The sequence below is a fragment of the Rousettus aegyptiacus genome, unplaced genomic scaffold (assembly GCF_014176215.1).
Source record: "Rousettus aegyptiacus isolate mRouAeg1 unplaced genomic scaffold, mRouAeg1.p scaffold_m13_p_17, whole genome shotgun sequence".
Classification (NCBI taxonomy): domain Eukaryota; kingdom Metazoa; phylum Chordata; class Mammalia; order Chiroptera; family Pteropodidae; genus Rousettus; species Rousettus aegyptiacus.
The window spans coordinates 21,283,419-21,308,170 of record NW_023416292.1 but is presented as its reverse complement, the minus strand read 5'-3'; the positions used below and the strand labels follow the sequence as shown (position 1 = coordinate 21,308,170).

The 24,752-nt window shown below is 59.3% G+C and overlaps 1 protein-coding gene, 1 long non-coding RNA gene and 1 pseudogene across 6 annotated transcripts in view; 2 read left to right on the top strand and 1 right to left on the bottom strand.

The window, feature by feature from the left end:
• Positions 1-704: 704 nt before the first annotated feature.
• On the bottom strand, positions 705-3,689 carry LOC118612855. Of its 4 annotated transcripts, none has more exons than XR_004955177.1 (3): positions 1,975-3,689; positions 1,815-1,844; positions 705-1,719 (listed from the first exon to the last, which is right to left on the bottom strand). It is a non-coding gene; the product is annotated as an uncharacterized LOC118612855 (long non-coding RNA). The 4 variants fall into 4 exon arrangements; XR_004955176.1 differs by having other exon boundaries at positions 705-1,844; positions 1,975-2,119; positions 2,450-3,689; XR_004955178.1 differs by having other exon boundaries at positions 705-1,844; positions 1,975-2,840; positions 2,946-3,689.
• Positions 3,690-3,735: 46 nt separating this feature from the next.
• The window catches only part of LOC107512752 (vesicle transport protein SFT2B), a 40,576-nt gene continuing 19,559 nt past the window's right edge, over positions 3,736-24,752 (top strand). The window contains exons 1-8 of one of the 2 annotated variants that reach the window (XM_016148600.2): positions 3,773-3,923; positions 8,555-8,641; positions 8,757-8,842; positions 11,610-11,691; positions 12,962-12,997; positions 13,101-13,159; positions 15,575-15,604; positions 17,348-20,493. In XM_016148600.2, coding sequence (XP_016004086.1) covers positions 3,861-3,923; positions 8,555-8,641; positions 8,757-8,842; positions 11,610-11,691; positions 12,962-12,997; positions 13,101-13,159; positions 15,575-15,604; positions 17,348-17,387 — 483 coding nt within the window. In that variant the 5' untranslated portion in view covers positions 3,773-3,860 and the 3' untranslated portion in view covers positions 17,388-20,493. Of the gene's footprint in view, positions 3,924-8,554; positions 8,642-8,756; positions 8,843-11,609; positions 11,692-12,961; positions 12,998-13,100; positions 13,160-15,574; positions 15,605-17,347; positions 20,494-24,752 lie in introns of those variants that run through there. The other variant, XM_036234688.1, reaches the window with a different exon arrangement.
• LOC118612993 lies at positions 6,779-6,897 on the top strand (annotated as a pseudogene).

The window sequence follows — 24,752 nt, the reverse complement described above, 5'->3', positions numbered from 1 at the left end:
AGTATTAGCAAAGCCCTTCAGGTATTGGCCTAAAGATGAGTTTTAGTGAAACAATACAATTGGATAAATGTTCACTGTGCAGACTCTAGTGTCCTGTTGCGTGTATTGTTATTTAGCTAATTTTATTAGCTAAATTTGGTCACAAATGGTTTTGGTATTTGCCTCTTGCTGCATCACCTGCAAAGTATAAGAAATAAGGATTTTGTTGACTTAAAGAAAACACGTGGCATGTTCACTGTTTATTAAATATACCTGTATTCAATGTTTTCTCTTAGGACAGAGAAGTGTGTATATTGTACTCAGCCTTCTGTTTTATTTTGCCATGCAGATTTGAATAGAACGGACTCTATTCATACAAATTATAAATGAAAAGCTCGTAAGAATATTCGTTAGTTGAAGTTTCTGGGCAACATCTTATGCAAATATATTTAACTTAATTCAGATGTCTTAGAGTCAGTCTTAAATTACTAATTTTGAGAATACATTGTTAAAAATTGTAGGGAATCAAAAGAATTGACCTTTTTTCATAGAGGGTGGGTGGGGCATAGGAGAGTGTACTTCTGAAAATTTCATGGGTTTATTCCTGCAGAGAACACCAAGAACACCTGTATTTGCCCATTGCAAAACAAAGACATATACCATTTTATATTTATTTGTCCCAAGTGTCTTTTTGTAAGAGAATAAACAATAAGGAATTACTGATCTATGTTTTGGTATTTCATTTATTTCATTTTTTCTTGAAGCTTAATTTAAGAATGGTCTAGTATACTTTTCTCATTTGTGCTTCTGTTTTGAATCTGGTCAGCATAGTAGCTAGAATCTCCAGGCAGATTATAAATGGAAATATAACAGGTAGTTGTGAATAATTCCCAGGTTAGGTTTGGGGCTCTTCCTCTTTCCTCTGTCCCCAGTACTTCTGTGGACGTTGTAGCTAGCCAGTGTTTTCTGTATGTTGGCTTAATATTTTTTGTTTTGGATAATGTAAATACCTGTTACATGTATAATTCCATTTAGTTTTGAGTACTGTGTGTCTTATCTGGTGTTAGAAGGGATTACAAAATGAATAGTATATGTCTTCGTGGGGTTCAGTGTATATATTGTACTTATTTATATTAATGATACATGTCTAACAGAGGAGAGAATGTCACTCCAAACTTGAGGAGAAAAGTGGGTAATCTACAGAATTATAGCTTTTTTTGAGTGTATTAGAGAGCTGAGGTTGCAAGGCAAAGCAAACTGAATCCTGGAGCGATGAACCTTCCGACGAGAGATGGGACATACGAATTGCTTCATCTCAGAGAGAAGGTGAAAGAAAGGTGGCCACTACACAAGCAGGTAAGAAAAAGGTGACGTTTTAACAGATTTCTTAAATGCTACGTGTGGGCTAACACATCAGTTTGGAACAGCCAAGAGTCCCAAATAAGGGGACTTGATACACACTTTCTCAAAGGTCTACACCAGGTACTCACGGAGCAGGGCAGAGGACCGGAAAACCCAGTGTGAGGCGCAGGCAGGCAGGAGGTGTGCCGGTTAGATAGGAAGCCCTGCCCGATCCCACAGGTCGCAGAGACACCGCTCCCTGCAGCTCAGGAGGAGTCTGCATCAAGAGCCTCGCTGTAGGCACAGGCGCCTGGCCCCGTCAACTCCTGCTTCCGGTAATTTCTTCACCACTTGAATCTAAAGCTTGTGCACTGATGCTTTGGTAGCAGGCTTTTTTTCCTGTTTTAAAACAGAAAATCCTTGTATTTTTTACACCTTGACCCGATCTGGCACTTCCTCTTAGGCAATCCAAGTCCTTTGACTAGGCCACTTACAGGCAGGTGTACCCCGAAGGTCTGTGAGGCCTGGAAAATAGTACAAATGGAAATCCAAACGTCATATGTCTTCATATTTAATAGCTATAAATCAAGCTAACTGAATGCCACGTCCCAGGCTCTCTTCATATCCTGTCGTTTCCTCCCCACCGTAACTTACAGAGGTAGTCGTTTATGTCCATTTTACAGATGAGAAAACAGGATCAGAAAGATTAACTCGCTCGATGCCACACAGTATTGTGATGGTGCTAGAGTTGCAGCTACCACATCTTCCTGACGCCACAGCAGATGGACTTCCCTGACATCTGAAAGATGTGTGGGAATTTACAGGCGTGGAACGAGGAGGTAAGGGGTATTTAGGTAAAAGCAACAGCATTGCTACTGAAGAGCTGAGGTATAAACTAACATTAGCAAAGCATTTGGAGTATTCATGATGGACTCACACAAGGGGTGTAATTACAACTGATCTGAACAGATCCCTTTGCCTGGCCGATTTGTAATAACGTCTAATATGCCCAAGTTCTTGGTGTGGACTTCGAGGAGAAATATATCTGCCAAAGACTCCTGTGGTCAACTGGCAGCCATTGGCAAACTGGGGCATCTCACACACACACACACCTGCTGGCTGAACCCACCTTTATAAAGGAGTTACTGGTATGGTCTTTTGACCAATCAGCTGAGACCTGCTGGTTCCAATCCCAGGGCATAACTTTGTCCTCCTTTGCATCTTTACTAACCAACCAGTGCTGTGTGGACCAATCAGCAAATTTGGAGTCCTCATTTCCATAAAAGGGACCAATCAGGGACCAGGGCGGGAACTTTATAAAAGCGGCCTTCTCCTTTGTCTTCAGGAATGCACCTTGAGTTTCTGCCAGGAGGTTATGTCTTAGTTTGGCAGTACTTGGGTAATGGTTCCTTTAAAGGCACCTCAGATGGCGGGCTCTTGGTATTGGATTGGTGGCAGTGGCCTTTTGTTGACATTGGTAGCATCTAAATTCTCTTGGTGAGTACAGCAGCCCGTCTCTCCTGTGTATGTGTGGGGGGGGAGGGGTGACTCTCTAATAAAGGGATCCCCAGCCACCAGCCCCGCCCCTCCGGCTGTAGCAGTACCCTCCCTGGCCTCTTACGAACCTGGCTGCTTCGTTCCCCGGGGAGGGAACGAAGCTTCATCTGTACCTGCAGCTGCTCCCCAGCGCCAGCATCAACGCCTCAGCTCCGCCTCAGATTGTCAGGTGTTAGATTCTCATAGGAGCGCCGGTCCCTGGTGCCAGAAAGGCTGGGGACTGCTGCTATAGTAATCCTGGCAACCTCTCTGTGGATTTGTTTTTCGAAGCCGATTTAATCTTATGTGAGCTTTGCAGACACCCCCTGGCAAGAAGTGTGCGGTGAGAGCCCGTGTCTGGTCTCCCGTCCTGTCCTGGGGTAACGTGGATTCTCTAGCACAGAGGGTGGGGGGGCAGTTCGAGGCCAATTGCACAACAAACCAACACCAATCTAGTATCCTTTCCCGGGGTCCTCGGGTTTCTGCCCACCCCACACCTCTGGGTGCATTCCCGGTTGGAATTAGTATTTTTCTTTTTAGTGTTTCCACAAAGCTCTTTGTAGCTTGAACTTACTCCAGTTGGCCTCCAGGGATTTCAAAAAATTGTCTCCAGGTGGCTGCAATCAGAAGGCGGCCTGAGCTGGGCAGGGCTTACGCGTATGTGCCCACCCACCTGGTAGGGAGCCTGCACCTGGCGGCGCTCCGCGTTTGCTGAGCGAAGCGGGGCGGCCTGGGGACGCGGCCCCAGACCCGCGTGACGGCTGGCAGGGCCGGGTGGCCCTCACTTCCCACTCTGCCAGCGGGTCCCTAGCACCCTACCTAAACGAGCCCGGAAGATCGGGCGGGGCGTAGGCGGGCGGCCGGGCGCGCCGGGCGCCTGCGCGGGTCCGGGCCAGGTGGGCAGGCACCTGGGCGGGGCGCGGGGGGCGGGGGCCCCGCGGGCGGCGCACCCGGAAGGGCCTGGGACAGAGCCGCGCAACAGGCGGTGGCGCGGACGGGCCGGGATGGACAAGCTGAAGAAGGTGCTGAGCGGGCAGGACACCGAGGACCGGGGAGGCCTGGCCGAGGTGAGTGCGCCCCCGGCCGCGGCGGGGCTTCGCGGGGCCTGGGGAGCGCGGTGGCTGGCCGGGGGAAGCCGAGCCGGGCTTCAGGGTTTCCTGGAAAGCAGCTCTCCCTGCACCCGCTCCCCCGCCGCCATCATCCCCTCCCTCCCGTCACCCCCCCGCCGCCCCATCCCCGGCAGGGCTCCGCCGGACCCGCGCGTCCCCTCCGCGCGCGCCCCGGGGGCGGGCCGGGCCGGGCACTGGCTCCGGCCGCCGGCTGTTTACTCGTGCCCTGCGCCCCATCCCCCCGCACGCAGAGGCCGGCGCTGGAGCGGAACCCCAGAAACTTCTGCGAGGGGAGGCGGCGTCCCGGGGATGTGGCGGGGGTGGGGGGGCCGGGGCTGCCCCTGCCCTGCAGCCGGGGCGCGCGGCGCGCGGCGCTGGGCCGGGGGCTCCGCGCTGCCTTCCCGCCCGGGCGAGGTCGTGGGTGTGACACTGCCACCCGGCCTCGTGCACGTCCCCTCGCGATCTGCGCGGACTCCGCGGACACGGGGCCCCTGAGACCGCGCGCTTGTTTGTTTCACTAGGAGGCTTTGGGGGGAGCGGAGGTCCGCGCGCCGACGCCCTGTGTTCCAGAACCCCGCGCGAGGTCTCGCTCCTAGCTCGTGTGCTTTTCGCTTTTGTTTTTGTTTTCCTGTCTGAATAACAACGTCTCTTTCAACTTCTCGGTGTGTGTTCCATGGGCCTCCGTTTCCCCATCTGTAAAATGAGGACGTGGAGCAAGATGAGAGGGCTTCATTCGGCTGGGAACCTGTTCCTCCTTCCTTTTGGTCGGTGTCTGGTGGTGTTCTGCAAGCCTCTTTCACCCGCTCTGGGCGTCGCCGATCTTATCCTAAGGACCCGGTACCTCCACCTCTCTGTGGAATCGCACAAGTCCAAAACTTACGCTGTGCATCTTCACCTTGAAGAAGCAACACCAGGAATCAAGTGTTGTAGAAACCGAGGTTTAACTTTTTTTGGGGTCATTTCAAAACAGCTCTATGGGTTCTTTCTAATTTATTGCCTTGATTAACTGGTCAAGGCCCAGGAATAGTTTTATGAGTTCTTTTGTTCTCGATTTCTGGCTTCTGTTATGAACTCGCAAGTCAAACCTCCAGCTGAGCCTAAGAAAACTTCGGTGGTTGACAGTCCTGCTTGTCCGGAGCTGGTTATGTCCCATGGACTGTCCACAAGCTCTTCCGAGAGGCTGGGGCTCCAGAGGGAGGTGCTGGCGGGTGGGGGAGGATTGCTGACCACGGCACGATGCAGAGGTTAGTTACGTGTTAAGAAAATAACCATGAAGCCGTGGACGGACTCTCAAGAGTGAATGATGCGGTTCAGACTGAGAGAGCCCGATGCTGAGTGCGTTTTTATCTAAAATGGTGACTGCCTGTGTTGGACACAGTGACGAGCTTCAGAATGTTGTAAGCTCAGGCACGTGTTAAATCTATTTTAGAGAGAGTAGGTGCTCCTCTCTTGTTCTAAAATACTGCTGTCAGCTTTCTCTGTTTTTCTTCTCTCTCTCTCTCTCTTTTTTTTTTTTTTTTTTTTAAGTTCCCTCTTTCTGAGTGTAGATTCCTGTTTACAGCCCTCATCAAATGTCACTTCCTGAGTCGTGAACTCCTGGGAAACATTTTATCACCGGCTGAATTCGTTTTCAGAGTTATTTCTCGGTTCAGTGTTTACTTATTATTAGGTCAGGGCCTCCTTTAGGGTGTCGACCCTGACTTGCTTGTCCTTCATTTCCACGGCTTTAAGGGTAGCAAAGCTGGAGGATTCTGTGGCGAAATTTGTTCTGTGTGTTCAAGTTGGACAGCTGGCCTTAACGGCCCTTCACATTCCCTGTGTAAGCTGTTAGAGATCACCAGAAGCGAGGGCTTTTGAAAACTTTTATTGTTTTCATGCAAACAGTACAAGTACTATTAGTTCTGTTTCTCCGATGCAGGAAACTAGGGGATTATAAAAATGGCCACATCGACTCCCAAGCAGCCTCTGACGAGTTTTCTAATACTACTTAATCTTCACAGCTGTACCTTCTTCAGTCATTAGTGCCACTGACCCTCTTCCTGAAGGGACAGAATTTGCGTTTCCTCGGAGGGTTCCAGGGACGACAGAGGTGTGAACCGTGCCCAGTCGGCAGGCGCAGGAGCGAGGCCGACTTCCTTTCCTGGCTTCTGGTCGCCAGCCTGGGTTCCTGAGCGGTTGTTAGCTTTATGTGTCTTTGGCAAGTGCCAGCCTGGAGCCCGGAGTCAAAGGGACCTTTGTGCGTGACCGCCGGGCAGACAGCCCGCGAGCAGACCGCCTCCGGGTTCAGTCCGGGCGCTGCTCAGCGACTCCGATCTCCGAAAAGGCACACGGTTTCCGGCAGCCGCGCATTGAGAGGGTCGTTTACATAAATTGGAAAAGGCACACGGTTTCCGGCAGCCGCGCATTGAGAGGGTCGTTTACATAAATTGGTAGAAGGGAGCGTTCGGCTTTCCCCGAGCCCAGTGAGAACTGGAACGACAGCTTCTCCCCACCTGTGACCAAGAACTTGCAGCCACAGAGAGTGGGAAAGGACAGCGGTGACAAGTTAGCGTTGCCTGCCCCCTGTTGTGGTTAGTAGGGTGGCCCTTGGATGGAGTGCGGCGGCCCGGGAGCCTAGGAGAAGCACCGTGTCCCTTTCGCTCTGAAGGCGGAACACGGCGCACGTCCCGCTGCCGGGGACTCTGATTTTCACAGGGGTGCCAGTCGCACCGTCCTGTTGAGAGAGTTCAGTCCCGTGAGTGCCAGGGTCAGTTCAACTTAGCTTTGCGGTTTATCCTTTTTTTAAAAAAAAAAAAAAAAAAAAAATTAGTCGCATCAGTGGCCACGCCACCCTGAACAAACCCGATCCCATCTGACCTCTCAAGCTAAGCAGGGTCGGGCCAGGTTAGTACTCGGATGGGAGACCACCTAGGAAGACCAGGTGCTATAGGTGTAAAAAAAATAAATAAATAAGGGATTGTAAGCTGACAAGGTCCTTGCAACCTGTGAGGTCCACCAAGGGCTGCCTTGCCTAAAAAAAAAAAAAAAGTCAGTTCTTTAAGAACATCCCTGTTGGTGCCAAGCAGTGTTCAGGCAGCGGACCCCATGCGGTCCTGCTACCTACCCACTTCTGCCCCACACGTGGCCCGGGCTCCCTTCCACCTGGGCAAGGTAGGTCCTGTGGTTCTTGGTGCGTAGGAGAGGAGGCTTTCGGTTTTCTTCGGTCCCTGGTGGGAGACTGAACAGGGGAGTTGGGGGTCTCTGATCCGGCTGTCAGAGGGCCGGTGGGGCCCGATGACAGAGCATCACTTGGCTTGTATTGGAGGAGAGGTTTTCCGGTCGTGGCACCCGGCGGCCCATCCCTGGTCCTGACACCTGCTCCCGCTGCACGTCGCCGTCTTCGGGCATGCCTCTCCGAGCGGGGTCCTGTGTCGTGACGTGTTCCTGCACGGGGGGTGTGTGCGTGTGCGTGCTGGGGCGGGGTGTGCGGGGTCGCGAGCCCGCTTTCAGCATGTGTGCACGTAAGGGGAAGGAGGGGAGCCCCTGTGGACAATCTGCCCGACGTACCTTTCCCCTGGGTGGAGACGACGCCGTTCTGTGGCAGCGCCCGCCACACCTGGGGCGGCTTCTCGCCGAGCTTCTGGTTTGACAGGAAGTTCGGAGACAGGGTTGAAACAGGGCCTGAGTCGGCAGCAGTTAAGGCGGAGGGTGTCGCCGGTCTGGTGACCCTTGCAGCCTCTGCCCCCGCCTGCCTTCCTCCGTCTGCCGCGGCGAATGCGGCCGGGAGCTGTGACCACGTTGCCAGGTGGGGACTGTGCTGCCCCCACGGGGGGGTGCTGCGTGAACAGACCCCGGGCCTGGCCACCTGCCTTTGGTCTCGGGGGCAGCTGCCCGTGCCCAGCGTAGAGCAGCCGTGGCCACGTGCGTCAGGTGGACAGACTGGGAAGGTCCCTGGTGCGGGCACTCGGCTGTCGCCTTTGGCATGTGGAGGAAAATGCTTGGGGGCTCCTCGCAGACTCCCGCTGGAACTCCTGGCCGCCTCTGAACTTTGCTCTCAGTGGCAGAGTCGGGGTGGGCGGGGTGGTGATTAATTAACTAGGATCTCCCCACACTCCGTGACCTGGCTGATGGCAGCAGCCCAAAGGACAGCATTCACGGCCGGGAATAGCTCGATGAGAGTCCCGACGAGGTACAGCCCCCGGGGTCCTGGACGTGCCCCCAGACAGCAACCGCGAGGCCTGGCCGGGGACGTGGGCGATGGTGCCCCTGGGCCCTGCGGCCCGAGCGCCGTCCCCGTCTGTTCCCCACTGCCGGGCCTGCCTGGCGGTGCTCACACGGCCCGCGTCCTCTGGGCCGTCCCCCAGGGGTGTGGCTGCTGGAGGAGGTGGGGTGTGCTCGAGGCAGAGTGGGAGGTGTGGGGCCCCGACGGGCTCCGGGCCGGAGACTTGTGGCTGGAGGAGCGGGTGCCGTGACTCGTGACTCGGGAGGGCTCGTGCCGTGAGAGTGTCCCCGTCCTCGGTGACGACTCACACCCTCCTCTCCATTACCTGCTTCCTCTGTTTTCGGGATTCTGCGTCTGCACACACGTCGGCTGTCTTTTCACGTTTCAGGTGGTGGAGACGTCGTCGCTCAGCTGGAGTACCAGGATAAAAGGCTTCGCCGCGTGCTTCGTTGCAGGAATTGTCTGCTCACTGCTGGTAAGACGCCCCTCCCCGCCTCCCGGTTCCTCCCGGGGGCCTGGGCGGAGGAGGGGCAGCTCGGGCGGGGAAGGGCACCGGTCCTCTGCTGTCCTCACGGGGCTTTGTCTTCCAGGGGACTCTTCTGCTCTGGGTGCCCAGGAAGGGGCTGTACCTGTTCGCGGTGTTCTACACCTTTGGGAACATCGCATCCATTGGAAGGTAACAGCTCTTCATCAGCTTGGCCCGTCGTCGCCGGGCGGGAAGGCGGCGAGGCTCGCGGCCTCGGGGCGGAGGCGGCGGCGCCGGCGCCTCGGCTGCTTCCAGGGTCTGGCGAGCGGAAAGGCGGTTGAAATACATCCCGTCCGTGCCCTGTCATTGCCGGGTCTTCTTGTGCCTCCGTCTTCGAAATACCCCGGGAGGAGGCCGGAGACCCGTCCCCGCTGTGACCTTACGCGTGAGGGACCCGTGCACGCAGCACCGAGGAACGTTGTCCTGATAGCACAGCCCGCTCCCTTGCTCTGGTCGGACAGCCGCCCGGGGCCGGGTCGGCGATTCGAGAGCGGCCCCCCGGGCCCGGGGCCGCAGGTGGAAGCCGTCGTTCGTTACTCAGTGTGCGGTGGCCCCAGACCTGCGTGTGGGCTCATGAGGGCTGGCGGAGCCACACGCAGGTGCGGGCCGCCCGCCCCACGAGCTGCAGGCGCCCGGCCGTGGCGGGTCGGGCCCCGGCCCTCTATGGCTTCGTGCGCACCCGCGTGCGGCAGCCTCCGTCCTGCCCCCGGCCCCGAGTGGCCTGCTGGCCCCGAGCTCAGCCACCTTCTCTCCTCTTCCGCTGTGTCCCAGGGAGTGGCCTCAGGCTCCGGCATCGTTACCGAGGCTCGGTGTCGACCTTGCCAGCCCCGTCCTCTTCGTCCCTGTGGCTCTTGTCCCTCACCGGTGGACTCACATGCGCAGTGGGTGGGCCTCGACATGCCCTGCCCGGGTCTGAGGACCCACAGACCGGCGGGGTCCGGCTTCTGCCGCGATGGAGCCCAGTGGTTGGCCGGGCAGGCTGACCCAGCTGATGACGCAGCAGGATGTGGAGAGAGACGCCGTGGGAGGGGCAGCTGACCTGGCCCGGCCCGGGGCCAGGGTGCACTCCCCAGTGCCCCTAGCTCTGGCCGCCTCGCTCCTCCTCTGGACACCGCCGCAGTCCTCTGTGGGGTCCTCTGCAGGCCGCTCGTTCCTGCCCTGCCGAGCCCCCTGGCCGGCCCCCGGTCCCCTGTGCAGGGCAAGCCTGGACCCGTCAGCCTGGGTGCAGGCGGGGCCCTCGACCCCGCTCTCACCAGCGGGCCCCGGCCAGGCTCTGCTCAGCCTCTGCTCAGCCTGCGTCCTCTGCGTGGAGTGCTCCCCTGTCCATGACCCCCGACGCCCCAGTCGGCAGTGACCTCGTCCGTGAAACCCCTCCGAGTCCCCTCCTCTCCTCCCGAATCGGCGGCCCTGTTTGCGTGGGCGCTGCACGTCCTGTATGTTTGTGACGGCGTCCGGCATTTTGTTCCTCTGCCTCGGTACCGATGTGCAAGCCGCTTGGCAAGGGCCGTGCCACTGTCCTGTCCCGAATCGTCCCCAGTCCCAGCTCTGTTTGTGGCTGGCAGCGTTAGCCACGTGACTGGGCATGTGACGTAGGCCGTCTTCTGAAAGCAGAATTCGTTCCAGCTCGTGACGGTGAAGTGCCGGTCCCCGGAGATGTCTGTTCCTGCCTCTAAGGCTCTCACACATGCCGACTGTTGGGGAGTTTTGCGTTGGGCACACGGCATGGGCTGCGATGCAGCATCCAGACCGAGCATAGCGTCGGGCATGGGCGGGTCGCGCAGTCCGAGAGAGCCATTAGCACCTTCTAATGGGGCCGGCTCTCGCAGCATTGCCCAGGGCAACAAGAAAGGGAGCAGCGTGTTATTTCCAGGACGCGGCTTTACCGGTAGTCTTACGTTTCTGCGCACTGCACTTAACTTTTTCAGAGTGGTCCCGGAGTTGCTCCTCGTTGGATGTTGGCTAAAGAGTGCACTCAGCTCGAACACTTGACCTGAGAGTGCAGCTCTGAGTTCAAGTTGAAACCTAATGGCCCTTCAGAGAGAGGTGGATTTATCTTTAAAACCTGTTCTCATTCAGCGCCCGGTGGCGATGTTACCTGCTGCTTGGCTCGTGTCAGGGCTGCCGCCAGGGTGATGTCCCTCGGGGCCCGGGCCCTCGGGGTGGTGGGCGCGAGGCTGTCACCGGCCACCTCCCAGGTCCCAGGCGCGCAGAGGGCACGCGGGGCCGGCGCCGGCTTTGGGATCTCACGGCCGTGGCCGTGAGCGCCGCGTCCCGTGCGCCTAGCTGCGTGAGCTCGACGTGTCCGCGACCCCTTCTGCGCGTTCGTTTGTCTGCGATCGTACCCGGCTCACGGAGGTCCCGGGGGCGACGCGAGGTCGGGCACGCGGCGCCCCGCATTTCGCGGACGTTCAGCAGTTCTGAGGCGGTGACAGTCGTGTCACCAGTAGAAGTGAGGGAGAGCGAAGCGTTCTGCTTTCTGACACGACAGCCCGCGCCTGTAAGGGGTGCGCGTGTGCATGTGTGTGCGTGTGTGTGCGTGCGCGCGTGTGTGTTCTGTGCGTGTGCGCGTGTGTGAGTGCGTGTGCGCGCGAGACCTGCGCGCATTCGCAGCCCAGCCTTGCCATTTTCTCGGTGGGTGGCCCTGGCCACCGACTCAGCCTTCTGGGCTTCAGTTTCCTCCTCTGTAAAGTAAGGGTGGTAATTGTCCCTCAATTCACCCGGCGAGGCGTCACCGGCTGAACTGCGAGGAAGGGCTTCGGGCTTCGGGCGTTATCGGTGCCCGTGGGTGCCGGTGGGCCGGGGCGGTGGGGGGGGGGGCCGGCAGGGGGGGCCGGGGCAGCGGCGGGGGGCGGGGAGGGGAGCGGGCAGGGTTGGCCCTGGGCCCAGGCTCAGTGGCTGCTGTGCGTTCGCCTCGTAGCACCATCTTCCTCATGGGCCCCATGAAACAGCTGAAGAGGATGTTTGAGCCCACGCGCCTGATCGCCACCGTGCTGGTGCTGGTGAGTGTGCCTGTCGCCCGGCTGCTGAGCTGCGGAGGCGGGGGCGGCTTCCTTCCCCCGGGCCGCCGCCCGCCTTGTGGTCGCGAGGTGGGGGCGTCGCGGGGTGGGTGTCAGGACGCTGCAGTTCTCCTGAGTACCTCCAGAGGGCGCTGCTGCCCACACGTGCCAAAGCGATGGGCGCGGGAGGGAGCCGGGTCCCCCCCCCCCAGGGTGACAGGAGGGTGACAGGCGAGGCCACACGCAGGCCGACCCGGGAGGAGGAACTCGAAACACGGGGTTCGCTCTCTGCGGGGGTCCAGCCTCCTCGGGTGGGCTCTTCCCCCCCTGTTCTCCGACTTTGGGGGTCCTGTTCTCGTCGGTGTTTTGAGGTGGGTCTGGTCTCCTCGTGGCCTGTCACCCGCTTCCCTTCAGACCGTCGCGTCTCCCCGTCCCGTTAGCCCGGACCGACCCTCCTTGCCTTGGGCCGTTCTCGTCCGAGTGACCATCGACATCATTCCGACCACATCCCCTGTTCCTTTGTTGTAATTCTCAATGTCGCAGCCCTTGGGCCTCGGTCCACGTACTTTTGCTCGAGTCAGCGAGTTCTCTAAGGCCACATCTCCGCTGGCCGTTTATCTGGTGCCTTTTCGGAGCCCTGGGCACATTTCTCGAGAAGGGACTGTCATAGGAAGGTAGAGGTGCTCGAGCTCAGCGGCCTCGGCCCGTCCCAGCCGGAGATGGCGGCCTGGCCGAGACGAGGCCCTCGCAGAAAGGACTTTCCGGAAGGGAGCCAGGGAAGGTGCCAGGCGGCGCGTAAACCAAAAGCCGACCTGCCGACGGTGACGGTGGCGCCTCGAGGTCCCCTCGCTCCCCGCACGGCCCTTTCTCCTCCCCAGACCAGCGTCAGGCAGCGGCGCGTGTGAGCCCGCACTTCGTATGTTCGCGTGCAGAGGCGGGCGGACCAGCAATGGGATTCCGTTTGCCGGACAGAGGTTTGGGGGGCCTTCGGAAGCCGAAGCGGACCCTCCCGTCCTTCATCGACGTGCATTCTCACTGGCCAGTGCGGCTTCGTTGGGGCTCCGACTCCTCTGTCCCACACCAGTGCTCGGGCGGGCGACGTGCTTTGAGAGGAAGCCGCGTGCGGCTGTCGCGGTGGTCACAGCGTCCGGCCGCGGCCGCTCGATGGGCGTCGGTGGCCGCCCGCCAGGAACGACGGCCAGCCCTCGCGGCTTTCCCCCACGTCGCCCTGGCCGTCGGTTTACCGACGCGTCTTCTCTCTCTCTCTCTCCAGCTGTGTTTCGCGCTCACCCTGTGTTCCGCCTTCTGGGTAAGTGTGTGTGCGTTGATCTCCCGTAGCCGTGTAGGTTTGTGCTCTCACCCCCCGCTGCGCCCCCCGCGCTCACGGAACCGTGTCGTTTTGTTCCTTCCAGTGGCATAACAAGGGGCTCGCGCTCATCTTCTGCGTTCTGCAGTCCCTGGCCCTGACGTGGTAAGTGACCTTTTACGCGGCGCCGCCCACACCGGCCTCTGACTCGCGCAGCCGAGGGCCGTCACGCCCCACGTGGGGCCGGCAGGAGGGGTAGGCACGCAGAAGCCGTTCGGTCACACGCTCCTCAGCGACGCGGGTGACGTTGGGCTCCAGGGCCAAAGCCCGCCGCCTCGGCTCCCTGCCCGTCGGCGGCGTGAGGGGCCCCGGGAGGCCCTCTGCCCGCCGCCGCGTTCTTGCTGGGCCCGCGGTTGGCTTTGAGGCGTTGCCAGGGTCACTGAACCTCTCACGTCCAGTAAGAGCCAGGAGGTCGCAGGGTTGCAGCAGCCGGTGGGAGGCGGAGACGTTACAGAGAAAGGAATGCGGTAGAAAAACATCATCACGTTTGTCGTGGTCCGAATCCTCCCACCGAAGGACAGAGTGAGCCGTCGGCGGAGGCGGGGGACAGCGCCGGGCTGGAAGCCGCGTGGCCGCTGGCCGCAGGGTCAGCACAGGCGCTGAGGCCAGACCGGGGAGCCGTGGCTCGGGGGCCAAGCAGAGCGACGGGGCAGCTGGAGGAGCCGCGAGCGTTCGGAGCCACGGTGGGGCTGCGGGTGCACGGCCCTGTCCAACGCTCGAGGTCGCGGCGACAGAGTGGGGGGCGGTGGCGTGTGTAGGATCGGGAGCTTCTCACACGTGTCTGTAGTACTCGCCGAGCCGATCAGGTGCTGATGTCTGCCGGGACAGTTTCCATGGAGATGTGACCGAGTTAGGAAAAAACGTTTGCTCTAGCGCAAGGAAAGGAGGGCCGTGAACGCTTTCTGGCGTCCGGAGACCGGTCACGCCCTTGCTTGTCAGACGTGGACCTTGAGGCTGCGCGCGGAGCGCGTGAGGACCCACGGGCCGACGGGCGCGGCGCGTTTGGCGGCAGGTCCCGGAAGGGCCCGGCCGGGCGGCTTCCGCTTACGGCTCTGTCTTCTGGGGGCAGAAACGTGTAGCCACGGACGCACGCCTCTCTTGGCTCCCGCAGTCGTCCCCCTCGTCCGTGGGGACACGTTCCAAGACCCCCCCAGGCCGTGGGAAGCGCTGAGCCCCGTGTGCCCGGTGCCTGTTCCCGCACACGCACGCCTGTGGTTCCGGTCGGGGTCGTAAGGCAGGCGCGGCGACGCCGAGATTGGCCACAGCCACTCGAAACAGAGCCACTGCGACCACGTCCCGCGATCAGGGTCACGTGGGTGCGGGCTCTCTCAGTCGCCTCGCCGTACGTACCACGTTCACGCTGCGCGCGGGGACGTGGGACGGTAAAGGCCTGCCTTCCCGTGCCGAGAGCGTCCTCAGCTCCGCTCCACGGAGGCGCTTTTGGGGCCGGCGTTAGGTAAGATGAGGGCGACCGGAAGCCGGGCACCGCGGTGCCTTGACGGTCGCGCCGACAGCCAAGGGACTGTTGGGCGGAGGTGTGCACAGCACAGGGACCCTGGGCAAGGTGACGATTCACGTCCCACGCTGTCCCGAACGGCCCGCGCTTTGACACCTGGGAATCACTCATTTCTGGAATTTTCCACGGCACGGTTTTCAGACTGCGATTGACCCCAGGTCACCGAAAGGGCCGTAAGCGAAGCCGTGGACAGAGGGCGGCGGCCGCAAACGGTCTCGAAGCCCGTTTTCCGAGGGCCAGGTTCGCGCGCGCAGGCGGGTAGCGCTGTGCCCTGCGACGCCGACGGTCCCCACGGTGTTTGCTTTTCCCGGGGTGCCCGGCGGACACCCCGCCGCACCCACCGTGCCCAGTCCCTAGGGTTGTGGACGGCCCCTCCCGCGTGGCTCCCTTCCAGGCAGGGCCTGGGCTGGCTGGGGTCACCTGGATATTGGGGGGCTGGGGTTCTTGCAGGATCTTGGATTTCTTCTGTAGACTAGTCAGTATCGGGGCTTCATTTTTTGCTCCTTTCTTAATCGGTAAGAGCAGAAAAGAAAATGTACCCACGTTGGGCGGGAGTTACGTTCGTTTGACGATGTGTGAAACATCCCAGGACGACAGGTGTGGATTTTATCTGGTGCTTTTTCAGCCGAGGCTCCCATGCCATCTGTCTATCCAGGGTGATGCTCTGGCTCCTCTGGCTCTAGCAGGGACCCCGTGAGCCTGAGGTGACACTGGTTGTCCGTCCCGGGCCGTGCTACCCTCCTTGGGCCACAGATGACGCTCCGCTGCCCTCCCAGTTACGCGGCGGCTGTCCGTGCATGTGCGTGCGTCTGTGCATGTGCATGCGTGTGTGCGTGTGTGTGCGTGTGTGCGCGTGCGTGCATGCGTGTGCATGCGTGTGCGCGCGCCCTCCGTGGGGGAGGCCTCCGTGAGCCGCTGCAGACATCTCTGCGGCTCCGAGGCCTCCCCGGTGTCTCGTCCCCGCCCTCCCCCCGACCTGACCCTGGCGGTGTTTCTCGTTGCAGGTACAGCCTCTCCTTCATACCATTCGCAAGGTAAGACCCGCCGTGCCGGAGCCGGGCTTGTCCTCCGCGGCGGCGCTGTCTGCTCAGGGCCTGCAGCGAGGCGTGCTCTCAGGAGGTGCACGTCATTTCGTCTTCACTAAACCCTTTGAGACGAACGGGCAGATGCCACGTACGAATTCTGTAGCCAGCCCCCCCCCCCCGCCCCATTACACAGCCGCAAAGGGCTTCGGCCCAGGCCCGCCAGCTCCCGGTGCCGTGGTGCGGGGTACGTACGCCCACGGTGTCACCTGTTACCCATGGCTTCAGGGAGACTTCCTCCAAGGCGGGTGGCACCACTTCAGCGTCACCGAACAGGAGACGCTCACGCTTGCTTTCCTGCAGGGCCGCACCAACGGGACGTTTCAGAGAAGTGGTTACGAAGGGGCCGTAGGCAGGCCAGGGTTTCCTGCGGAGCCGCGTGGCCTCGGGCAGCGCGCCTGACCCCTCCGGCCTCCGGGCGCGCGCGGGCGACGAGCGGGCGGCCCCGCCCAGCGCCGGGGTCCTGCCGTGCCAGCCCTGCGCCCGTCGGCACGTTCCGTGACCTTGGGCTCTGTCCTGACGTGGCCCCTCCACGTCCCCCCTTCTCTGTCTACCTAGCGAGCAGCTAGCGAGAGGCGGGTCCTTCTCTGCGCTGAGGATGAGGCGTGGCGCTCGAGCTGAGGGGCAGGAGGGGCCCGCGCGCGCCAGTTCAGGGCCGTTGCCCACGGCGGTTTCCAGGTGGTGGGAGGTCGCCGAGCCCGTCACGTTCACGGCAGCTGGGCGGCTTTACGGCGAGGCTCTGGCTCCCCAGGTCGTCTGCCACGTGTATCCTGAGCCGCTGCAGCAGGGCTTGTTGTCCCTAAAACCCTTTCTTGGGCAGAACAAGCCCATCATGAGAAACGCTGTCCTAGAATCGCCTCGGCGATAGGGCGCGGCGCCCCCTCGTGGGTGTGTATCCCCTCGGTGCCCCGGGCCTGAGTGCCGGGCACAGCGGGGCGCAGCCGGCGTGCGAGCCCCGGTCCGCAGCCACGGGCCGGTGGAGGTGGACGTGCCGCTTTGGTAGGGGGGTCACCTATTGGGCGCAGTCTCTCCCTGCACGCTCGGTGCCGAAGCCTCGGGAGCAGGAGCCTGGGACGGGCTGACGGAGCGCGGGGCTGGGCGTGGGGCTGGGCGTGGGGCTGGACAGCTCCTGGTGCCGGGGGAGCCCTGGAGGACGACCCTCCCGGGATCTCATTCACGCTGGTGTCCCCGCAGAGTCCCGAGGCGGGAGCGTTTTAAAACGGTTTATAAAGACACGCAGCGTGGCTGGGCGCGCCTCTCCGCCTGCCCAGAGTGGAGACGGGCCCCCACGTTCCGTGCGTTCCGTGATTCTGCTGGGTTAAAACGTGCCCAGTCCTGATCTCGTGGTTTCTGATAGTCTCTGTTTTCCTTCTGTCTTTTCCCGTGATGATCACGGTCGCTGTCATTTCAGCGAATACCTCCCCTGCTGCATGCAGCTCGTCCCGCAGCTGGGCTGCAGGGGGCGTGGGGACCTCCCCTTTCCCAGACGAGAGGCGGCAGCTCAGCCAGGCGACCTGCCCGGGGACGATGCCGCTCGGGGGCGTCAGCCGAGGCCCGACGCCGAGTCGGCCCGAACCCGGCGGTGCTACCCGCTCGGCAGCCACTCCGGGCGTCAGGGGCGCGACTGGGGCCTCTGCGCGCGCAGGAGCCTTCGGCGACCGCCTCCCGTTGACCTGGGCCTTTCTTCCTCCCCAGGGACGCCGTGAAGAAGTGTTTCTCCGCGTGTCTTGCGTAGCACGCGGCGGCCGGTTTCGCGAGGCCTTCGGAGGCGCTGCGGACGGAAGCTGCCGGACCCTCATGGTGTTTTCCAGACCCCTCTCCCAGACTCCTGCCCTTCATCTCGCAGCCGTGTGCGGCTCGCCGTGCGGACGCCCGTGGGGTGCTCCGGGAGGCAGCAGTGCGCCCCGGCCGCAGCGTCTGCGCGCGGGAGGAGCGGGTGCTCTGTCCCCCCGGGAGGCCGCGTCCACGCGCACCGTGGCCTCTCCAGACGGCGTTCCGCTGAGTTCTCATCACCAAACTGCGCGCTGAGCAGCAGATAGGCCCGGGAGCCAGGGGTGGCCGGCAGGCAGCAGCCGCTTCGCGGAGGGCAGCCGGAAGGGGCAGAGTTTGGGGTCAGCGGGGGCTTGGTGGACACGTCCGTCAGCGTGGAGACCACGCCCCGTGTCCCCCACAGCGTGGACGTGGTTCTGTCCTCCGGCGGCGGACAGCCCGTGCGGAGCCTGGCCCTGCTGCGGCGCGGGAGGGGCCCGGGTGGGGGTGGTGGCTTCCCCCACCCCGAGCCTGGGCACACGCGCTGCCCTCCGTCTGCGCCCGGCTGGGTGCGGCCCTGGTGTCCGCGCACACTCTTCCTCCCGGGGTTCTCCGGCTTCACCCCCACCCCCCCCGTCTTTACTGGTTGCCCCCCAGAATGAGGTTGGGGAGAGAACAAAGCAGAGTCACTTTCCCTTTTGGAAAAGAGCCAACGGGGGCTGAAAATTTTTGCTGTTCTGCCGCATTTTTTTTTTTCATTGGTTATAAATGTTTGCTTTTAAACCGATTTTATTTTCCGTTCTCTCCCGGAGTGAGGCCAGGGGGCCAGGGGGCCAGGGGGCCAGCGGGCGGGAAGACAGCTCCGCCGTGGGGCCGGGGACGCAGCGACCCTCCGACGGCCCCGGCGCTGGCGCCCGCGCTGGAGGCCTTGGGGGAGGAGGAGGTGCGGGCTGTGGCGCGGTCACCTCTCAGCCTGAGGCCTGGCCACAGGCAAAGTGCTTTTGTGCCGCCGACCTGCCTGGACCTCGCACAGCCGGCGATGCAGCGGGGGAGGCCCCACTGTGGGGGCCGGGAAACACGGCCCAGGGGTCGCCGGCTCCCCGCAGAGCCGCGGCTGGCGGCAGAACGGCGCCCGGCGTCTCACGCTCCGTGTGTCCTGGCTCTGGGGCCCCTCTCGTGACGTCCCCCGTCGCTGTCACCAAGCCGGTGTCTTTTCTAGTGCTGATGTCTTCACAGCCCTGTCTGCTGCCCAGGCTCCCTCCGGGGGGGTCTCCTCCTGCGTCTGCCCGGTCCCCGGTCCCCTCCGTGTGTCCTCCGAGCTCCTCCTGGCTGCCCGAGCTCCAGAGTGGCCTGTGCGGATCGCCAGCGCCCGTGGCGTGGCAGGACTCCCAGTCACCGACCAGGCTCTCCGCCAGGTCCGCGCGTCCCCTCGCTCGTGGCTGGTTGCTGACCTCTCTCCCCGTCTGTGCCTGGGGCCTCAGACCGGCCACCGTTCGTCCTGAGCCGCGGACAGGCCTGGTGGGGCCAGAGCCGGAAGCCAGCCTCTGCAGGCCGCATCTTGTCTCAGGCCGAGGTCCCGAACCTGCCTTCAGCCAGGAAAGGGAGTTAAACGCCACCCTCTGGCTTCTGTGGGGCCTTTCGCGTCTCAGTCCCAGGTGCCTTTCGGAGACGGTTCTGCTCTTTGAAGGGCTTTGCGCGACCTTAACGACGTCACCAGGTGGCATTTAAAAAAAAAGCGAATAGTTAAATTGAACTGAAGTTAAATGTAGATTTATGCCTGTGGCCTCATGGTAAGATGGTAACAAAAGAATTTAACTTTAGAAACGTAGAATTTTTTTGGAAACATAAAAAATCGGTTGGGAGGTGGTGTGAAATTCATGATTTTAGGAAATTCCGAGACCTCGAGAGTTTGTAGCTGAGCTGGCAGGACAGGGCTGTGCGGTCGATCTGATCCCAGTTCACTCGCGGTAGAGCGTCTGTCAACCTTCCGGCGAGCTCCGGTCCTGCCCCAGGTGTGCAGACGACCCTCCCAGGTCCCTGGTGCCCAGAAGCTTTGCCGTGGGCCGCTCGGGCTCCTGCCGTGTGGCCTCCCTGAGGCCGGCCGCCGACCTCGCTCCAGGCCTGTGACGAGGTCCAGGGCGGTGGCCATGGGGAGCAGCAGAGTCTTTGTTACACCGAGGTCACATTCTTCCTGGCAGGAGCCGATAGACTGATGATGGGCTTAGAAATGGACAGAAATGTTTCTGGAGACGTGAGCAGCAAGCAGGGAAGAGTGAGGTCACCAGACGGGAGAACCGGCTGTCGGAAGCAACAAGTCAGTCCAGAGCATTGTAAAAAACGTTAATGATGTCTGTGTTCCCCACAAAGCAGCGTCACTGCATTTAATAAACAGCAGCGAAAAAAGCCACGGACAGAACTTCCCTGATGGAAGGGGGCTGATGAAACCGAATTCCCTATGGCTGCTGAGTGCGGTACCTGGGTACCGGGCAGGTGCGTCCGTCTGCCTGCAGGGAGGCCATGGGCCGCGTTCCGAGCGCCGGCGAACGGGAGAATCAGTCCACGCTCGCTCCTGTGGTCTTTCTGCTATGAAAAGTGTTTATTTTGCCTTTTTCAATATATTTGCCTGACTTAGCCACTTTGAACAAGGAAAGGAAAAAAAAAACACCTTGTGAATTCTGATTTTTTTTCCTTTATGCTGCTTTTGTAAATTCTGATTATAAAGTCAGGGGTGAGGACGTGCAGAAGCCCGCGGGGACTTTCTCTGCCTCAGAACATTGTGCCTGCTCTCACACGATGAGCTTTTAAATCACTTTGTTAAAACGCGATTCAATTTTCGTAACCGTGTGGATGCGCAGCAAATGCTCAGTGCTGCTGATCATGTAACTGAATTTCTTCATATTCAAAAATAACATTATCGTGTGCTCCTTTTCCTGAGACTTCATTTCACACAGTGACTGTTGTGTTCTTTTTACTAACTCATTTCAAAGAGAAAGCATTTCGCCAGAAATGAAGCTGTTGTTTTCCTCCAGACTATCACCAAACTGATTCTGCTTCTTCCCCTTCTTTAATAAATGATAGCGTTACGATCTTTAGCGTTTACAATCTCTTATTCATGCTTGTTTTCCCAGGAGTCACTAAACCGAATGAAGATGGTAAGACCGTAAGAAAACACTGTGTCCTTAACATGAAGCCTTCACAGGTCGCCCCCATCGTGTGGGCACTTAAAGATGTTTTTTGAGTCGAATTGATATGTAGTCCTCTCAGATGACTTAGGGATTAACATGAGGCTAAGGACAGTTCGGAAGGTTTTTTGAAAGGTAAATCGAACGTTTATTTTGTGATATTCCTGCTAACCTGACTGGTTTAGTCACTTTGCATAAACTAGGGTCTTCTAAATAGCATAGGTCATACTTTTTTTTTTTTAGTATTTTCATGTCTATAGGATTTGTAGTTATAGTCCTTTTTTCATCACAGATATTGGTAATTTGTATCTCCTGTTTATTTTGACTAATCGCGCTTGAATCTTGTTGGTCACTTCAAAGACGACACAGCTTAAAAGATTCGAGCAGATACCGAGCAGAAGCTGGTACGCGAATGACCAGCAAACACGTCTACTACGTCTGTGTTACCGTATGAAGATGAAAAGCCAGGCGAAACGGGCCTCTCGGCTCTTAAGGGCGCATTCTTAGGTGGTGAAATTATGACAAGCAACGAAGTTATCTGAGTGAAAGTTAGGAGAGTGGTGACTTTTGGAGGGGCGGCGTGGTTAGTGGATGGGAAGGGACACTTGTGCAGGGGGCCCCTGGGTCCTGGTCGCGTCCTGTTTCTTGAAGTATTTACAAGGTATTCACTCCGGTAAATCATTGCACTATATGTTTGTGTGTGTGTACTCTTGCGATGTTACATTTTGCAATAAAAAATCCACCTTGGTTCTGTTGATTTTCACTCTTGGTTGCCTGTTTTTTATTTACTTTACTTGCCTTTATTATTATTTTTTCTTATACATTGTGTTTAACTTTTTTTTTTATCTTTTTACATTGGCAACTTAATTGATTTTGAATTTTTAATTTTTTTCGAATATGCTGTAAATTTCTCTACTGCTTGAGCCGCATCTCACAAATTTCAATGTGTTGTGTTTTCATTTTAATGCCGTTTTAAATGTTTTCTTATTTTTCCGTGATTTCTTCTTTAACCCTTTGATTACTTGGAAGTGTGCTTAACTTTCCAACACTTGGGGATCTTCCAGATATCTATTACTGATGTATAGTTCAGAGAACATACTCTGAATGGTTTTAATCCTTTTAAATTTCATGGGCCTTGTGTTGTGGCCCAGCATATAGTCTGTCCTGGTGGATGCTCCATGTGTATCTGAAAATAACGTGTGCTCGGCGGCCGTTGGGTGGGGCGTTCTGCGACTATCAGGCCACATAGCCTGGTAGCACTGATTCCGATTCTGTCGGCTTCTATAAGTTATCGAGAGATGTGTTAACGGTCACTTGGATTTAACCGTTCTTTTCATTCTTTTTCTCTCTTGCAATCTGCTTTGAACACTCCGAAGTGCTGTCCCCTGTCTCGTCCGCTCTCCCGTGGCCTTCGCACAGTCCGGCCTGTCCGTGTCTCTCCTCCTTGCCAGGTGGCCTCCCACGTGCCCTTCGGACCTCGGGGTCAGCCTCGCGCCCCTCCCGGGCCAGGGCGTCACCCTCGGCAGGCTCAGGGAGGGCTGTGTGCGTGTCCGCTGAGCGCCCTGTCCCCGGCTTGGCGCGCCGCCCGGAGCAGGCTGGCCCTTCGTGGGTGGAGGTGTGAGCGGGGGGAGGGCAGAGGGGCAGGCCTTGCCCCGCAGACGCCGTCCGTTGGTCCCCCCACGGCGTTGACAGCGTCTTGGCTTCCGACGCCCCTGCACGGGCACGAGCCTCTCCGAGTGCCCGGCCTTTGGTCGTGTGGTCAGCGTGTCTGTGGCCCTGGGTTTGGCCGCGTGAGGGCGTGGTGGGTGGGCAGTGGGCGGGCAGTGGGCAACTCTAGGGAAGGTGAGAATCTGGACTCGTCAGCGTGCGGGACAGTCACGTCTCCACCCCAGTGCTGCTGCCGCTCGCCATCAGAGACTCGGCGACGTCCTCACAGACACTGGAAACAGGGCAGAATGCGTTTCTGGGTGATGTTTCAAATCAGATACTCGGTGGCCAGTGGCTCTGTACGGCACAACCTCCCAGACGTGGAGAGGGCTCAGCTGTTGGCGTGGGGAGGCGTCTTCCAAGGCTCTGACGACAGCGTGTTGGAACTGACCCCAGACATTAATGAAAGTGTAATCCTCCCCAAATCACCCCGGAGCTAGTAATCCCCGGGGCCGCGTGTGGGTGATTAAAAAGGAGAGGCAGAGCAGCTGTCTTTTTGTTCGGTTTGATTACGACCAGGTCCCTGGGCCAGTGCTAATTTCCTGGTGGCCCGGAGGAGGGTGGAGAGGGTGTTAGGTTTCCGCAGGGACTCGGTGTGCCCGGGGGGCCGGGCGCTGATGGGGAGCACAGGCCGCCTGCTTTCGGCTTCTGCCCTTTCAGTCCGAGCCACGGGCCGCCATGCACCAGAGGACACAGAGGTGCTATCAGGTGTCGGCTGGCCTGCACCCCTTAATTAGCGCCCCCCCCCCCCACCCCCAACCGGCAGCAACAGGGCTGCTGCTGGACACGTGAGGTAATAAACTTCGAGTCATCGGCTTCCAGAGCTTCAGCCTCCCAGCCCCCTCGCCACGCCCAAGGCCAGAGGTCCCGGAGCTGGACGGCTGCTTCCCCCGGGTCTGAATACTCGAGGCGGCGTCCAGAGGCGAGTCCCCAGACCGCCCGTGACCTGCAGGCCGTGCTGAGAAGTGAGCACATGGTGAACGTGGTCCACTGTGCCTCCCGGCTCTGCTCTGTCGTCCCGACCCGGACAGCGGCCTCCTGTCAAGTGAGGCAGACGAGGGACGGCGAGTGACTGCCCAGGACCCAGGGTGTTCCCGGCCTCCCTGCTCACCGGCTCCGTGCCTGCGGGCCAGCTGCGGGCCAGCTGCTTAACCCAACGCTCTCACCTGAAAAGCAGACAGAATCCTCGCACTCACCTCTGGGATCGTTGCGAGGGTTGAGCGAGAGAGTGCCCACGAAGCGCTAAGCAGCCTGCGTTCTTGTCAGCGCTACTTCTAAAAACACGGTGCAAGGAAATAACCGTGGCTGTTCGCAAATGTTCATCTAATTTTTCCAGCATTTTTATCTAATTGTTTAAATCATTAAAAACAAAAAACCAGAGAAACAGTAAATGTGTAAGAAGAGTGGTTCAATGAAACATGACCCCCCATTTTTAAGATGGAATAATTTGCAGACATTAAAATAATTGGAACATTATTCAGTAACGTGGGAAAAGGATGAGTTGTTGAATTTAAAAAATCAGGGCATGAAGGAACCTCGTTGGCGTTTCGCCCACATGGTCGGGAGCATGCGGGGGAAGCATGTCCCTGTCGCCCTCCGCCGAGGCGTCCAGGCTCTCCCGCCCTCGGGGCCGGGGTTTCCGCCACTTCCCTCCAGGTCCCAAACATCTGTTTGTTTTCTCCCTCACTTGCTTGTCCGGTAGGTAGAAGTCAAAGCGGCCCCCGAAATTTCTGTCCCCTGGTGGCCGTGCCCGGTGCCACCCCTTCCCCTGAGTGTCGGCAGGACCTCTGAGCGTGAGGGGCATCGCTCTGTGGTTACGCTCCGGCATGTGGCAAAAAGGGCTCTGCAGTTGTCATGACGATGCCTGATCAGGTGAGTCCGAGTGAGTAAAGGGAAGGTCATCCTGGGTGGGCCTGACCTAAGCGGGTGGGCCCTTAAGGAAGCAACGGCGGATGCCCTCCTGCTGGCCGGGAGCGGGGAAGACAGACAGCCACGTCCCGCACGGGAGGCAGGTGGCCACCAGGAGCCAGGGGCCTCAGTCCTGCAGCCAGAAGGAACGTAATTCTGGTAACACCCCGAATGAGGTCCGACAAGGACTCTGAGCGTCAGATGAGGGCCCAGAACCAGCCGGCGCCTTAGCCGGGTGCGTGAGACCCAGAGCAGGGAGCTTCGCCGTGCTCCGCCTGGACTTCTGACCTGCAGAAGCTGTGAGGTCAGAAATGGGTGTTGTCAGAAATGGAAATTGGTGGTGATTTCTTAGGCAGCGATAGAAACTAACATGTCCACGCGGTCGTCGTCGCCGGGGCGCTCCGTCGCCTTCCTGCCGTGGCCCCTGTGTCCGGGGCGCTCTGCCGCCGCCGCGGCTTCCGCCTCTGCAGGCTCCTGCATTGCGGGATTACGTCGCGTGGGACTGTGGAGCCGTGTCAGAGGGCTTCGGGGGAGCAGCCGCGAAAGCCTCTGTC